Source organism: Pantherophis guttatus, chromosome 6, assembly GCF_059756535.1.
Source record: "Pantherophis guttatus breed Tessera chromosome 6, ASM5975653v1, whole genome shotgun sequence".
Classification (NCBI taxonomy): domain Eukaryota; kingdom Metazoa; phylum Chordata; class Lepidosauria; order Squamata; family Colubridae; genus Pantherophis; species Pantherophis guttatus.
The window spans coordinates 97,998,880-98,016,958 of NC_142068.1; the positions used below are offsets into that span (position 1 = coordinate 97,998,880).

At 41.4% G+C, this 18,079-nt stretch overlaps 1 protein-coding gene across 24 annotated transcripts in view; it reads left to right on the plus strand.

The window, feature by feature from the left end:
• CAMK2G (calcium/calmodulin dependent protein kinase II gamma) overlaps positions 1–18,079 on the plus strand; it is a 217,217-nt gene that overhangs the window by 162,367 nt on the left and 36,771 nt on the right. For 14 of the 24 annotated variants that reach the window (XM_034435298.3, XM_034435306.3, XM_034435303.3 and 11 more), the window contains one exon: positions 17,668–17,708. In XM_034435298.3, coding sequence (XP_034291189.2) covers positions 17,668–17,708 — 41 coding nt within the window. Of the gene's footprint in view, positions 1–10,461; positions 10,525–17,667; positions 17,709–18,079 lie in introns of all 24 variants that reach the window. The other 10 variants (XM_034435295.3, XM_060694160.2, XM_034435302.3 and 7 more) reach the window with 1 other exon arrangement.

Here is an 18,079-nt window from a genome sequence, read left to right on the forward strand (position 1 = left end):
TTGTCATTGCCTCCTTCCAAGACTGGACAATGATGGCCAAGTGCCTCCATATGCTGAAAATCTTAGACATACCAACTGAATTCAAACTGTTATAGAGCTCCAATGTAATTGTTGACTATTTTCATGCAAAATGAGAATCTGATATGAGAAAAATGATTATAAAATGTCACAATTGCCTGGTTTACCAATAAGCTTCAACATCATGGTGAGATTTTAACTAATTGAAGATAATGGACATTGCAGAAGTGATGGATTGTAGTCTGGATTTCCAGGAAGGAAGGGCTGCATTCCAGTGTAGCAAGAGAAAGCACAATTCAGATAGCTTGGGAGAAGGAGGATCAAGACAACTCCTCCCTAACAGTTCCTAAAATATATGTTTTATGGTGCAAATAGTCTGCTCTAGTTTGGCAAGATTACTATCTAAAGGTGGGGAACAAATAAAGGAAACTGCTAGAAGAATCTCAACATATCTTTCTGTGTTTTTGGACATTAAACAAATTCCAAGTCATGCGGACACTATTGGCTATATGATATCCTAATCAGAACAATTATATTTTTCACATTAAATATGCTCATAACTAAACATCCTTTAAAATGCTATATTGCCTTTGAATCATAGTGGTATTTGTCATAAAGGGGGGGGCATGTAGTGGCTCAGCAGTTAAAGATGCTGAGCTTGTCAGCTGGACAGCTCAGGTTCAACACCCAAATGCCACGTAATGGGTGAGCTCCCGTTACTTGCTCCAGTTTCTGCCAACCTGGCAGTTTGATGCATGCAAATGCAAATAAATAAACAGGCACCATTTTGGTGGGAAGGTAACAGCGTTCCGGGTGCCTCAGAGTACAGTCATGCTGGCCGTATGACCACAGAAATGTTTTCGGACAACACTGGCTCCCTCGGCCAAGAAACGGAGATGATAAAAGCAGCATAAATATCTAATGAAAACATAATAATATACAAATAGAACATAGTATACAAATACAAACATAGTAAATGCACAGAATAGAACAGAATAGAACAGAACAGAACAGAACAGAATAGAATAGAATAGAATACTTTATTGTCACTTCGAATGTACACATATCAGCATACATTAAAATGAAATTACGTTCCATACAGCACACAGTATAAAAGCTGAGGCAGTTTACACATTATCTTCAGTCACAGATATTGGGCTTCAGTAACAATCCAGCTTGAATGCCTTAGGAAAATGTCAGGTTTTTACAGACCAGCAGTTGAAGGTCATCTAGATCTTCAGGGTAGGCTATTACACAGGGTAAGTGCCACAGCAGACAAAGCGTATCTCCCAAAGTGCTCCAGGATGCCACTGTTTCAATGAGCCTGCTCACCCTACTGAGTCTAGTGGGATAAGGCAGGAGAAATTGGAGAAGGCAGTCCTGCAAGTAATTGGGGCTTCGCCATATAGGAATTTAAAGGGGATAAGCAGCACGTTGAGATGCACACAGAAATATAGTGGGAGCTTGTGCAGTTAGTGCAACAGATGTTAAGGTGAGCGAATCTTGGTGTGCCCAATACTGCATGCATCATTGCATTCTGAGGCTTCCAAGAACAGCCCCATTTAGGGCATGTTGAAGGATTCCAGAATGTGAGCAGAGCCCCTTGGTCCAGGAACCATAAGATGGTTGTGTGCAAAACCGCCACTACACACAGCCTTGAAGTGATGATCTTTCATGAAGTGCAACTCTTAAAACGGTGGCTGACTTTGTGTTCCTGAGTAGGACAACACAGACTGTATTTTAAAATGTATAACCAGTACTTGTCAGGAAAGAAAACCATTTGAATTAGTAAAGTTCATAATCTTTTGAATATGCCAAAAAAGAGGGAAAGAGAGAAATACCTTTTTGGGGGATGATCAGTCTTCATTTCTTGAAAATCGCATTTTTTCCAGTGCGCTGCTTCCTACATTCCATGGCTGGGATTTTCACTTATACGGAGCTGACCACTGGGTGTTAATTATTCAAATCTTTAACTCTGGTCTCCGCCTCCCTTTTATGCTGATTACTTCAGTCTTTTTCACTCAGTAGCTGAGTACACTGGTGTTTTGGTTTTCTCTGTATTCTACTTCGTGAGTTATTGCATTAATTTGTTCAATTTATTTAATTTATTTAAGTTAATTTAATTCACTTGATTAATTAATTAATTGATTTAATTTAATTAACTTCATTTATTTAAGTTGATTAATGATTCATTTCTAGTTATGCTGGGACTGTATTTATTCTTGTATTTATTCTTGTATTGCACAAAATTGCTCCTGCTGGTACAGGTTTGGAGTTTCTGAGTCCCAGACCTTTGAATTCATTTAATTCAGCAGCCATTCGGAGTCAGCCCTGTTGGGCTGCTACGTGCATGCAATTTGCCGCAGGCGGTGCTGCTGGGCAACCGGTGAGCCGGTTCATCCGCTCCCGCCTCAGTCCCAGCTGGGTCTCGCTAAAGAAACCTTCAAAGCGGCTCTGGAGTACATGTCTAGGCTCCAGGCATACTCTGAGGTACAGAAGGACAGCGGCCGCCATTTTGGAGCGGTTTGAGCGGCTCGCACGCTACGAAGCGGCAGCAAGCCGAAAGTCGTCCATTGAGGACCGGTGTTCCCTGAGGGGACCGGATTGAAGGCATATTGATTGGGGAGTGCTGTCTTCGTTACGGGAGTGCCCATAGAGAGCCGTTTTGACTGCATTATTGACGGCCGCCATTTTGACTCTCCCTCGTGGCGGGCGCCATTTTGTTTGGAGTTACTGGCGGGCGCCATTTTGTTTTGCCTTCGTGGCGGCCGCCATTTTGTCACTGGCAAAAATAGGATTAATAAATTATTGAATTTCGCCCTGGCTCCTGGAGCTGTTTGTGGGACTGCAGTTGGTTTCTAAGCATTATATTTCAAAGCCTTGCCAGCCTGTGCCTTATATTGTTTCTTAAGCCTATTAGGTAATAGGCTGGGATCCCAGGGTTATTGTCTGGTCTTTGGACCTTATATATATTAATGATTGTTTTGCCTCACTATTTTACAGAATCTCAATTGTTCTGCTGACATGGCTGATCCTATCATTTCTTCTGAATTGGAAGAAGAAGGCAGTCCACCCAGAGAATTGCCAGCATCCCCCCCCAGGGGCTCTAAGGCCAAAGGCAGAAGTAAAGGGACCAAATCTCGCAGGCCCTCTAAGAAAAAGGCTCCTGCCAAAGATAGATATGCTCTTAGAAGACATAATGCTTTAGAATGCCAATATAACAAGGCTAGGCAGTCTTCTCAAGTGAGATCTTCTGAAATTTCTACTGATCCTGTAATCTCTTCTCTTCCTGTTTTTGGGAATATGCCTCATCATCTTCCTCCAGAGATGTCTAGTGTGATCCAGGGAACTGGTGATAGTCAACAAGAAGTGACTAGACCTTGTACCATAGAGGTCCCTGTTATGGTTCATCAAGCTCAGGAGGCTGAACCTGAAGTGGAAGCTGTATCCACTGCTTCGCATACTGAGCCTTCACAAGCTGTGTCTGCAGGACCTTCTACTGTGACTGAGCCACAAATGAATGTTCAGGCTATGTTGTCAGATGTCCTGGCAAGGATTCTGTCCACAGGGTTGCAGCAAGGTGCGCAGCCTGGTCAACAACCTGTTCTACCACCTGTACGACGGGGTCATCTGTCTGAAAGACCTTCTACATCTATGCATCATGGTTATGATTCCAGTGATGATTCTGAGGTGGAAGAAGAAATTCCAGAGGAGATGGAATTGTCAGAAGATGAGGACTTCGTTCCTGAGCAACCAGTTTTCACAGGCCTGTTCAGACCTTCGGTTTTCCGATCTCTCCTTCACAAGGCCAAAGTGACCACAAAGTTTGGCTTGTCTTCTGTCTCTTCTGCTGACGCTTCCAGGGAGGCTTCTCTACATGATCCTTTGTTCCAAGTGTCCAAGCCAGACAAGAATGTTATTCCTTGTCCACCTTTGTTTGCTGAAGTGGTACAAAGTGGTTGGGCTCAACCTGGTTCTTTGACTGCTCCCAGTGCCCTTGACAAGAAACTTTAATGTTCTGCTCCCGAATTGGAGAACATTCTGGCCTTGCCTTCGGTTGACGCTCCGGTTGCAGCTCTCTCTTCATCCTCTGTCATTACTACGGACATTGTTGATGGACTTAAAGCAGAGGATCGGAAGGCAGAGTTGGCCTTTAGGAAGACGCACCAGGCGGCTGCCTGGGCGGTCAAGGCAGCCACTTCTACCTCCTTCTTCACTAGAGCTTCTTTGCTCTGGTTACGCCAATTACAAGAGAGATTGCCTCCTGATGACATCAGATTGCATCACGATGTTAACAAGCTAGTGGCTGCTGTGGAATATTCAGCAGATGCTTCTCTGAATGCTGCTAAGTTTGCCTCTCGAGCATTGTCTTCTGCGGTGACTTCTCGTAGGATGTTTTGGCTGCGTAATTGGAGAGCTGATGCTAAGACCAAATGGAAGCTGGCATCTGCGCCTTACTCAGCTTCGAAATTGTTTGGAGCGGCACTAGATCCTCTGCTGATAGAGGACAAGGATAAGCGTAAGATCCTTCCGTCATCCTACAGAAGACAAGAACGCAGGTATGCTCCCTATGGGCAGCGACATTCCTTTCGTCCCTTCACAGGATCAGGGATGTCCTATCATCAAAGACCTTATTCTCAGGGATCAGATCGCCCTTCGGACAGACAGTCCTTTCAGGACAGAGGCAGATCGCATCTCCAGTCTAAGCGCCCATTCCGGGGATCCGGATACAGGCCGTTCAGACGAGGCAAGTGACTCAAGGCCGTTGGTTCCCATTGGTGGTCGTCTCCAAGGTTTTCATCATCAATGGGAGTCTTCCAAGTGCGAACAATGGATCCTTCGCACAGTGACTTTCGGTCTGTGTCTGGAATTTCTCTCCACCCCTCCAAGTCATTTCATCCGTTGTCAGGTGTCACCGCTTCCCGCAAGACGACAACTGATGGAGGCAGAAATCCGTCATCTCGTCTCCATCAATGCCATCGAACCAGTTCCCGTGTCCCAGCAAGGGACAGGCTTTTATTCTACAGTGTTCCTGGTGCCCAAGTCCTCAGGAGGGGTCAGGGGCATTTTGAACTTGAAACTTCTAAATCAATTCATCTTGTATCGAAGGTTCAAGATGCAGTCCTTGAAGTCAATTCTGGCTTGCGTCAGGCAGGACGACCTTTTGCAATCGGTGGACCTCAAGGAGGCCTATTTGCATGTGCCAATCCATCCAGCACATCGCAGATTCCTGCGTTTCGAGTACAATGGCCGTCATTTCCAATACTGCACGATGCCCTTCGATCTGTCTTCTGCTCCAAGAACATTTACCAAATTGGTGGCAGTTGTCGCAGCTCAGCTCCGCCTGATACCAGTGAGAATCCTGTGTTACCTCGATGACATTCTCGTCCTTTCGTCTTCTCCACAACAGGCAGCTCGGGACATAACAGCTGTGATCACCGTGTTCCAACAATTCGGCTTCACCATCAACTTACCGAAGAGTCACCTCACGCCCACCAATCGCATTCTTCATCTGGGGGCGATCACAGATTCCAGCAAAGGCCAGGTGTTTCTTTCACCAGACCGGATCTGCAGCCTCAGGAGTCTGGTGTCTCAGGTGAGATCACACAGGGCGGTGTCCCCCCTGCTGCTGTCCCAACTTCTAGGAAAGATGGTGTCGTGCATAGCTATCGTTCCTTGGGCACGCAGACACTCCCGTCAGTTGCAGTGGTTTCTGCTACGGTTCCAGAAGTCGGGGAGAGGCACGTCCAAGACACCTGTGTTTCTCCCAGCTCAAGTTCAGATATCACTCCTATGGTGGCTTTCGCCGGCGCTGTTGAAGGGGTGCACCTTTCTGGAACCAGATCGGCTCGTTGTGACATCAGGCGCGAGTTTGCAAGGGTGGGGTGATCACCTGCTGAACGAAGTTGTGCAAGGTCTTTGGTCTCCAGAAGAGAAGAGGCACAACATCAATTGGTTGGAGCTGCGAGCGGCGCGTCTGGCCCTTCGGCGGTTTCGTCCTCTCTTAGAAGGTCAACACGTCTTGCTCCTCATGGACAACATGACAACGAAGGCCCATGTGAATCGAGAAGGGGGAACTCGATCCAAACCCTTGATGTTAGAGGCGGAGAAACTGTTGTCTTGGGCAGAGCACCACACGAAGTCGATTCGGGCGGATCATATTTCTGGAGAAGCCAACGTTCGGGCAGACTGGCTCAGCAGAGAACATCTCGATCCGGCGGAGTGGCGCCTTCATCCGGAGACATTTCAGGACATAATTCAGAGGTTTGGGACACCCCTGGTGGATCTCTTCACCACGCCTCAAAACACACAGCTCCCCAGGTTCTTCTCCCGGTTTCCCTGCAGGGGAGCAGAAGGACACGATGCCCTTCATTGTCGGTGGCCCCCGGGCCTGCTTTACGCATTCCCTCCGCTGCCATTGATCCCGAAAGTCATCAGGAAGGTCCTGAGAGAACGGGCCGAACTCCTTCTCTTCGCCCCTTGCTGGCCGCGCAGAGCATGGTACGCAGACTTGGTGACTCTTTCCACAGCTCCCCATTGGACTCTTCCTCCGCACAAGGTGTCACTCTCCCAGGGAGTCATCGCCCACCCAGACCCTCAGTGGCTCCGGTTAACCGTGTGGTGCTTGAGTGGATGCTCCTAAAGAAGGATGGCCTTCCAGATGCTGTGATCCACACCATTCAATTGTCCAGGCGGCCGTCGACGATTCGTATTTATGAGGCCTCTTGGAAAGTCTTCACTGTCTGGTGTTCTAAGCGTCATGTTGATCCCACATCGGCCGATGTGCTGGAGGTCTTGCAATTTCTTCAAGCTGGTCTGGACAAGGGGTTGGCTCCGGCAACACTGTGGAGACAGGTCACTGCTCTGGCCACAGTCCTTTCTCGTGACCCTCGTCGGCCTTTGTCTCACGATCCCAGGATTCGAGGTTTTCTTCGGGGAGCGAAGGCTGCTGTTCACTTGCAGTGGGGCTGCTTTGGAGGCTGAGGGGCACCTTGTGGTTTTCTAGGACACCTCTTCATCTCGCCGCCTATTGTACATCGTTATCCTTCCTGGGACCTACCTTTAGTACTTCACGCTCTCACATCCGATCCGTTTGAACCTTTGGCTTCCATCAGTTTAAAGTTCCTGTCATTTAAGTTGGCTTTCTTGCTAGCTATTACGTCTGCACGGAGGATTTCCGAGATTGCAGCGTTATCTGCCCGCAAGGACCTTTGCATCTTCCATGCGGACAGAGTGGTATTGAGATTAGACCCTTCATTTGTTCCAAAGGTGAACTCATGGTTTCATCGAGCCCAGGAGTTGGTCGTGCCTGATTTCTGCCCAGACCCTCACCATCCTCATGAGAAGCGTTGGCATACGTTGGATGTACGCAGGGCTCTGCGAAGATACCTTAAACGGATGGCTTCCTTTCGGCAGACTGAGGCCCTCTTGGTGTCCTTCCATCCTGCTTCTATGGGACGTAAGGTGTCTTCTTCAACTGTGGGTCATTGGATCAAGGCGTGTATTTCGATGGCGTATGAACGCCAGGCCAGACCGGCTTCAGGCAGGATTTTTGCTCATTCTACTCGCAGTGCGGCGACAACGGCTGCGTGGGCTACTCAGGCTTCCATCACTGACATCTGTCGTGCTGCTACTTGGTCTTCAGCTTCGCAGTTCATCCGTCATTACAAAATTGATTCTTTTGCCTCAGCTGAGGCTTCATTTGGCAGTGCTTCAACAAGTCCATTCTGCCGGGGTGGCCGAGAGCAGTCAGCCTATACCCTATAGTTGAGCTTGGATATATCCCAGCCATGGAATGTAGGAAGCAGCGCACTGGAAAATGGACGTTGGCTTACTTGAACGTCCTTTTTCAGGGCTCTGCGACTACATTCCATTCCCGCCCTTGTTCCGGCTTCCTGCTCTGGCCGGCTTGTTGTTGTTGGCGGTGTTTGTGTTCTTTGTTTGTTTCCTTTTCTTATAGATTCCTGGTTTCCAGCTCCTTCGTGAAAAGACTGAAGTAATCAGCATAAAAGGGGGCAGAGACCAGAGTTAAAGATTTGAATAATTAACACCCAGTGGTCAGCTACGTATAAGTGAAAATCCCAGCCATGGAATGTAGTCGCAGCGCCCTGAAAAAGGACGTTCAAGTAAGCCAACGTCCATTCCATATATCTCTTCCTTTTGTCCCTTCATTGTTGGAAGGACTTCAGAGGAAAACTGGTATAGTCCATAATATGAACGATGAGTGTCAGATCTCCCATTTAAATCTCACCTGGGTGATAAACCCATCAGATGGCCTTGAGCAGCCTCAACCTTCTGTTTTCTCCTTACGTTGCATTCACTGGTGTACGAATTTTGGGAAATTATAGACCTCTGAGATAAAATGTGTTAATTTTACATATTTTGATTAGATGAATTAGAAAACGGGTGATAAAGGTGCTGGTTGGCTAAAGTTTTCAAGATATTTCACGAGATTTATACACAGGGAAGTATATTTGGCTACAAGGGAGGGAGGTGTCTAATGATCATGATGCCTCGTAACTTCTTGACAGTGAAAATGGTACCACATGGAAGTGTATAAATTTATCTTCACTTTGAGAACAGCAAGGCAGATGACTATGAAAAACATATGGAAAATTTGCTTAGGTCCTACAAAGCACTTAGTGCAAACATGTCACTGAAAAGTCACTTCTTAAACTCACATTTAGACTATTTCCCTTTGAACTGTGGGGCAGTGAGTGATGAGCATGGGAAGAGATTCCACCAGGATGTTGCAGGCATGGAGATAAAGATACCAAGGGAAATGGAGTCTGTCCATGCTTGCCAATTACTGCTGGAATCTCCCCAGGGATGATTCTACTGCACTTCACAAGAGAAAAGCCAAAAAGTGCAGATTAGATACCAAATAAAGATGGAACTTTGTCGTTTAATCTGATGTTAGAGCTTGTCAGTTTTTCATGCAAAAAACATGAAAATGTTACATGAAAAACCAATAAATGAATGGAAAGTTACGTTATTGATATCAATAAAAAGATAACTTTATAATGATTCTCCATTCTCATTGCTATATCACATTTTGCAGAAAAGGTAGGAGCATAATCACACATCCCCCTCATAATTTTGTATTATTTTGATGCAATTTTGACCTTGGAAACTGAAGCCAATTAATACTCAGGACTTAATTTTCCTTTATTAGTGACCCAGTTCTGGTAAAATTAAGCTATTTTCCTTTCTGAGGCTTTCTCCTTGTAGACCAGTGTTATCTATGGTACACAGCTTTGGAAAGGAGCAAGCACAGGTGAAGTGCCTTACTTCTTGAAATGAACAATTCAGTATACTATAATAGCCTGCCTATTGATCTCTTTGCTTTCATTTGGATTAGAGAAGAAAGTAGCCCTAAACTGCTAAAATAAGTTTGCTGTTGGCTGACTGCATTTCTTTGAAAATGCAACCGCTCCCTTAAAATATATCTATCTATCTATCTATTATTATATATATATAATGATCTCCTTTTTCAAAGCAATTTGTTCTCTAGCTTCCATGCTACTTTGAAATGCTATCCTTTATTATATTTTTATTATTATTTTAGATTAGTGGTTCTGTAGCATTATTAAGATACTAAAATATTTCCATTACTCTAACTCATTTTTTCTAACTGATGAGGTACAATTACACGTTTTCCTCTTTGGCTTTGAAACCTTCTGAATAATTTAACAAATTGCAGACTTTGACTTATTTGCTATTTATCTGACAATTACAGTTCTGAATCAATAATCATCAGAAACTTTTGGACCTCTGTGAGTGCTTTTCAGACTGGAGGGTAATAAAGAATCCTGAGCTGAATATCTGTCTTTTTCTAGAGAGCAAAAAGTTAAAAAGCACTTTAATAAACTAGTTGAATGCCAGGGCAGCGCTTCATTCTTCTTAACGAATACTGATTTCCTTATTAATGTTTCTTCACTTAATACACAGTGGCTGAAGCTGCTGTTCATAAATCAAGCCAACTGGTTGACTGATCATTCTAATGTTTATTTGCCTTTATTTCTCTAATTATTTTTTAATGTAGTAACATGACCTGTTGCAACTGGTGTACATAGCATCATCCTGTCCCTTTTGTGATTTTAAAGTAGGCATTCTAGTCTTCTGTTCTGCAGCTAATACTTTCGTCTTTGATTTTGTTGACATAAAACTCTGTAACTGAAAGTCTGTTTTATAAACACTGTTTACATCTAAAACCTGCAGCTTTCTCAACTTCCTGATGTCCAACCCTTTGTGCCAGCTCCTGTGGTTTTATCTTCATATTTAAAAGGGAATAATATTATCTTTTTTATAATATTGTGTTTCCCCTCTTCTTTCCTTTCTTTTTTTTCCACACTTCTTTTTAAACTAATTTACTTGCACCATGCTAATGGGCCTTTATTGCTTTATTATGGCTCCTCCCACTGAATGATTGTGTCCAATCAGTTGGCAGGCAGAGCTCCGCCCCTGCTTCGGCCGCCATGAGTGCTGCCGGCCTGGCTGAGCAAGGTATGTGGCATGAGTCGTATCTCCTGAGTGCCTGATCTTAGAACCACACACTTGCCCACCCTCCTTCAATTCCACTGCCAGTAAAAACCAGCATGATAGTATTTGTGCACCTAGTGAGACACACCATCCATGCTTGCTGGCTGAGAAAAGGGCATGCACTAAGGTATCCATCTAACCAAGAATCATAAGTACATTGAGTTTGAACCTACTAACAAAATGCATGTTGGGTAGTTAACCCTGTTTTGCTGTGAATTGACATAAGACATTTGGAGACAGGGATTGTCAGTACATTTTTCAAATAGTTTCAGAAAGTTGATATGGCTCCTACAACCACGAATGTCTTAGGAGGATATCAACCCGTTAGCAAATTCTGAATTTTGTTTTTAAATAACACCTACCATTTTATAGGAGGATAGCATAAGATTAGCTGCTATTTTCTCATATGGATTGGTGATAAGCAGTGACACACAGTAGCATTCAATATTATGCATCATGTTTGTAATTATATTTGGCTGTAGGTTTAAATTTGGGGAATAAAGGATAAAAAGCACTGGGATAAGGTTTCTTGTACTGGCAAAGACACTTGACTTTTTTATCCCATAAAGAACATTGGTCTTGTGCTTCCAAAATTGTTATAATTTAAGAATGGAAAATATCTGTTAAATCCTCTGTTGTCCTCTGTTAACCAACCCCCCCCCCCCAAGCAGGAAACAATAGCGTGCTGGTAGAAGCATTAATCCCAAATTTGGAAAAAGCTTCACAGGCCAGATGGTTTCCTGTTGCTAATTCCTCTTCAGCTAAACAAAAGTGATTAGTTCAGGGACAAATAAATATGTCCATAGCCTGAATGTTGCTTGAATGGGAAGCATACGATGTGGGTGCTCATCTGACATGTTTCAGAGTATTTTCTAATGACTTTAGAGCCAGACCTGAGCCAACCTCCCTAGGATTTCTATACGGGAACTCTGCAGGAGTGGGAACTCTGAAAATGTGTTCCTAGAACTATTGAATGCACGCAAGGCTTCCCATGATCCCCTTGCTTATCAGATGAGACCCCTTAGAATAGAAGGCGGAATAAGGACCCTCTCATCTCAGTTTATCTTCTCCCTACTTATTAACTTAATCTGTATGCTTCTACCTGGGTGCACCTACATGTGTGACATTTCATGCAATATATATGAATTCATGCAATATATTTGAATATATATTGCAGATTTTGGATGTATTGTGATCTAATTTCCCTGTCGCAAACCCTACTAGGAGTAGGGTTTGGTTTAGTAAATAATGCATGTCCAGAATCTGCAGGAACAAAACCAGCCTTAGTGTTCATCAAAAGCAGTTACTAGGTTTGCTGGCAGGTTCTCAAAATTAGTGTTGCAATCTTCAAAATTAAACTAGTTGGAGAAAGAGCTTTATCTTATCAGATATGCACCAATTATAGATCATTCTTTAAAAACCACATTAGTTCAAAATGCAATCACTATCCACTGCATTAAAATAAGTCACTTTTATCCAACCAAATTAGATGTGTGAGCAGGCATCTACAATTTATATGTGGCTAGAGGCAAACATTTTTTTTTAATGGGAAATGGAATTTTTTTTAAATGGAATGGAATATATAGATTGGTGTGAGGAGAAACTCTTCTTCTCCACACTGAGCACTTCCTTTTCCAGCCTAATTAACTTTTGCTATCAAAACTAGACTGGGAGAAAATTGCTTGAAGCCAAAGTAAGCATCTCTTCACTTTTGTGCCATATTTGAAACCTGTGATTAGATATAGGAGGAGAGCCTATATATCTCTCCTCCTATAGGAAGAGAGTATAATACTCAGTGGAGGAAACGGGAACACTTATTTTCCAGGCTACTAGCTTTTCTTGCAAGGGATTTTCTTTGAAAAGTAGCAGAATCAGTGTTGCCTACCTTTGATGTGACGACACTGGACTAATTAGTAATTTCTCATAAATTAAACAGGAATTATGGTGAGGTTTAAAGGCCCTCTAAGGACTACTTATGAAATATTTAAATGCTAATGAAGGGATGATTCCACTTGCTTCAAACAACTTTCTCCAGGACTGGTTTTTAGAAACTACAATTCTGGAGGTATAGCTACACACACATATTTGTAATCAATTATTTAAATAGTTTAGACTAATAATAGGAAGAAATGTGTGTAAAAGCATTTCAGTAATACATACCACTGGGGACAGGGAAATTATTCCTAGTTAATGTAGATATATAATTTTAGGAAAGGACTTCAGTTGCAGAATGGAACATTTTTATTGTCTTTAGAAGGAAGGCAGGAGTAGTTGTAAGTCTACTATATAGTTTATCTCCTTTGGAGGTAAAATTAGAAAATTAAAAACTAGAATGCTTCCAAATTCATTATGGCCACTATCTTTTTTTTATATATATATATTTTTTGTCACAATCAGTCATTTTACAACCGTTTGAAGTTATGACGGCCACAGAAAGCACCGGTGACTCTCTTATATCATCTCCCCACTGCAGTCATATGACTGCATATCAGCTTTATGACCCATTACAGCATTCCATGGTCACATGATTTCAATTTGCTATGGGTTTTGCTGGTTTCTGGCAAAAAATGGCCATTCAAATATATGGGTTCGCTCAATGACTGTACTGTTTGATTATTGACCACTGCATTTGACAACAACTGCCACATTCGCTTAATGGCCACTGAGAAAAAGGCCAGAAAATTACTTCCATTCATGCTTCAACTGATGACCATAACAATTTGCAACTCGATTTCCAGTCCCAATTACTCTTGTAATCAAGAACTATACCTTTACAATTGCAAGTTCATTTCCATTTAGAAATTTCAGTGCAGGTTATGTGTCATTTAGGCCAATACTAAAAACAGAAAACTAAAATCACGATGGAATAATAACTAAGGAAAAGTCAGATTGAAGTAACCATTTGAGCTTCATCGTTGTCACCCTACCCTACCCTACTGCATAAGGATGCTGTTAAAACCTGGGGAAGCCCCCATGTGTAACATCTTTAGATCTAAAAACCAAGTATTCCCCTAGGCATAATTTCTGTAAGTTTTCTTTTGTGTGATCCATTATCTTTGCTATTCAAAGACTATGTACAATTCGGTTCAAAAATGGTTGTCCTATATCAAAGGCAGGATATAATTGCACAATAAATATTGTGAGTATGCTTTTTAATAATTCGTTTCCAAAGGCTTCTCAAACACACGTTTACAGGTAAGAAGTAAGTTAGAATTGGATGGTGGTATGTCCCCATATTGAGAATGTGCAGAGTGTGGATACAGAATGCTACATTCTCTGGAAAACCTCTTTGCAACTCATCTGTTGTCGTCTTGTACTGAGTATAGCATTCTCTGTGTGTTTTGTCTTCCAAGTATTCCCAGGAAGTTTTGTGTTCTTGTGGGGTGCTTAATTGTAGGGATCCAAGTTTCATCTTTTAGATAACAAGGTGTTATCTAAAAGTCCAAGCTTCCAGGGTGTTATCCCAAAGTCCGTGCAAAATGTATCTTTGCTCTTTTTTGGTGGGGGACTGTTTTGTAGATTAATATATATCAGTCTGCTGAGTATGCGAAGGTTGAGGAGGAATTAAATTATGCAGCTTCTGGGTGTGGAGGCAAAGAACTGCAGACCATTTATGAGACCAGAATATGGGTGAATTTCAAGACCTCCTGTGCTCTCATTAGCAAGCTCCTTGGGGCTTTCCTTCTACTATATCAACTCTTTACACAGACAGGAGCTGAAAGGATAACTTCCACTAATTCTCCTTTCAATGTCTACACTCTATATGATAAATACAGACTTCCTATTCCCATAATATCTTTGTTAGATTTCCAGTTACCTTAACATAGATTTGACCACATAATCTGTTCCTGACCTCCCTCCAAATGCTTGTAGTTTAATTGATCTTAATTGATTAATATTTTTAGGAAAAATAATGATAATCCTGGAGTAGAATCAGAGGATCTAGACCAGGGGTGTCAAACTCATGTCATCACAGCAGCGTCACATGACTTATTGGGACTTTCCCCCCTTGGCTAAACCGGGTGTGGCCAGCGCGTGACCCAGGAGTTTGACAGCCCTGCTCTAGAGCAATGCTAATAGCTTAATTTTTGACAGGGCCAGAGGGAAACTGCCTGGCAGGAGTAAGTACACCTTGACTTTGATTCCTTTGGCAGAAAAGGGCCAACTTTGGGCTTCTATGAAACCAGCTTTAGATTTTATGTCACTATTCAGAAGGCCTATTCTCCCACTGTAATTACATCAACTGCAATAAAGAACATTACATTTCTCAATGTTCTTGCTATTGTGAGGTATTTGTAAGCTAGCCTATATCCAGGTGGGATTGGTTTTCAGTGGCCACTCTCTCTTTTTTTTTTTTTTGAATTTTTATTGAATTAAGAATATATTACAATTCAAACTATACGGTTCGGCAACGTGTAGTCATATTGTATATTTACAAGTGCGGTTCAGTGGCCACTCTCTTGTCACAATTACACAATGACATCATGTCTAATGGAGGTAAAAACTAAGGCAAAAATCTGAAAGCTTCAGAGAGGGATTCCTTTTCATCCTTTCTCATATTTTCTATTTTTAGTATGATTAACTGTATGAGGTAGTTTTCATTTCTATATGATAACCATATTAGAGCTGGAATAGGTAAACTAAGGACTTCTCTTTTTTTGCCAAAAATGTCACTGAATTTGCCGGAACCAGCCTCACGTAGATAACTTTGATATTTTCCTTATGCTGCAAATAAAACTACAGTATAGGAATTCCAGACCCAAATGGATTAGGGTTTAATTACACAAGCTTAAACATAAATTGGTTTCCTTTTGGATGAATGCAACAGCGCCTTTTTATTACATCTTGCCTTAATTTCTCAGAGCTCTTACCTGCTTCCCTGAATTTTAACCCATGGTATGGAAACATACATGAACCAGCATGCCTTCTTCACTTGTGAAATATTTTTGTGCAACAGAGTTATGTAAAAGACGAGGAATATCCATTTCTCCCCTTTGAATTCTTGCACTTACATGTTTTAAAAATGTGCCTCATTGAAAAAAGAAAAACAATTAAAAGCAGTTAAGACTTGGTTGTTCCATCAAGCACAGGGGAAGGGCATATTGTGAGTCAAGTTGGATCCTGGCAGGCACATGAGTTTGTATAGTTTTTGTATAGTATACAAAATTGTATAGAACAATTTTATTCATATTATGAGTGGATTTGCTTACTATTTTTGAAAGCGTTGCCTTTTATTTTAAATTGATCTTGGTAATTAGCTGCACAGGGCCTTTGGAAATGATAGTATATAAATGAATAAAATTTAATTTTAATGTTGCTTGCTTTTAAATGAATCGCAGGACAGAAATAAGTTATCTAACAAAATTTCAGATTGAGGCCTTAGATTCCATATTTAGTGAATGGGAAACCAAATCCAGCTAAGGTATTCTGTACATATTTTTCTCATTAGTATCATAATCTGTCTGGTCTTGAGTTTTAAACATTTGTAAGACTACAAAATAAATGTGAATCTTGTACTTTGTATTAAATACATGTGGTACTTAATTTTTTAAATGTACCTTTTTATTATGCCTCAATCGGCTGCTAGCTTGTTTAAGGCCAAATATATGCTGTGTTGGCCCAGCATTTAAGACTTATTTTTCACTGTATGAAGAAGACCAAATAATGTATAGAGTAATATTCTACAGCCACAAAGACCCTTGGATGTCATTAGGCTCTTAGGTTGTCTTTATGTTCTTAAAAAGGTGTTGGGATAGAACTCACAACTCCAAATTTTGGCTGTCATTTCAGTGAACAACCTCCATGAAACAAACCCCAAGTTTGAGGGTGTTTTGAAGTTTGGAACATCTTCCCTGGGAATTAGTACCAAAACTCTTGGTCTTTTAAGCACCTGGATTAGTGCTTTTATTTTTAAAAACATAAAGCATGTTCCTTAGATGACAAAGTCTCCTAATTTTTGTAAGGGCAGTGTAGATATTATTATTCAAAATATGCTGTTCCTGATTAAATGGATACATCATTAGGTGGATGTGAATGGTTTTCAAAGGGCATTAACTGTTAACTAATTTATACTATCCAGACCCTAAAAATCCTCTTCCAACCACAGTATATGATTTCTGTAGTATAAACTACAAGATCTAGTTTACTTGTGTGCAAATGTTCTGTGTTGAGTGAGTTGATAAATCAAACAGCTGTAACACAAAATTTGTTTTGAAAGGTATATTTGAAAATTGTAATTGGCATGGATAGGTCTTATTGCTGTCAAGCTCTCTGGGTGTCCCTCTGTTATACATTCATGTTCTGGTTTTATATGTATTCTGTCTTTGCCTTTGCAACCTAGTTATATGAAAAACAAAGTAACTTGCTCTTCTCCAAATGAAACATGTAAACTTCATCTGATAAGTGGTCTCTTTTGAATTCTCCCTCTTTTACAACTGCCAATCTGACCTCTGCCCAGATTAGCAGCAATCATGTTTTTCCTAATGTTATCCAATATTGGATTTCAGTGGCTAGTTGGATTTTTCATTGTACTAAGTACCCAGATTTAATTTTTACTTTTTCTATTCTACATTTTGTAGGTAAGGGATGAGCCACTTCACATGCTATATTTCTTATAAGAATACCTTATTTGCCTATTGTCAGGTCTATGTGCAGGAGGAAATGAAAATCACTGCACGTAACAATGACAACTTGGCATTAAAATGTTAAAAAAAGCTTTTTTGTGACTTTCTAGAATAAAATTTGTCATATGAAGCACTGATTCAAGGGATAATTCTTCTGCATGTCAATTTAAGAGTTGGTTTTTATTGCTTCTTTGCTAATAGCTTTGGCTACTGAAAGAGGCAGAGGTAGTAAATAATGAAAGCAAATATATGAACGTCTCAAGAGCTCTGAAGACTTGTCTTTTGTCCAGTTCCTTTGAAAAAAAATATGATTGTGGTGTAAGGTTTGGATGTTGGTAAAGCTATTGTTCATGCAGATTTTATTGTTTTGAGCAAATAAGAGCCTAAAATAAATCTAGTTTGGTTTTTGATATTGACTTGCTTTAAGGGAAAGAGAAATAATGTTAAAATGTGGTTCACTTGCTTTTCTCAATTCTATTTGCAGCTGCCAAGAGCTTACTGAACAAAAAGTCAGATGGAGTAAAGGTAGGTCTTGAAATACGGAGCCTCCCTTTCTTTTCCAGTCCCTTTCATAGAAATCTGCATCCTTGGCCAGCCTAAATGATTCATATGCCAGATAATGGCTATGCACAGCTCCTGCTAAGATCATCTCTGCAACTTGACCATGTGAGTGCGGCAATGAAATTGAAGCCATTAAGGCTCAAGACTTAATATAGGATTTTCTTCCAATTGTTTCAGCAAGCGCAACAACTACTGTAATATTGAGCTATGGAGCAAAGGACTATCTCTGGAAAATTCTTAGACCCACAATTCCATATTGTGTTATCCAAAACATTTTAGTGAATTTGCAGGGTATGGTTTAAGTATCTGGAAGTGCTTATTACCTCTTTAAATAA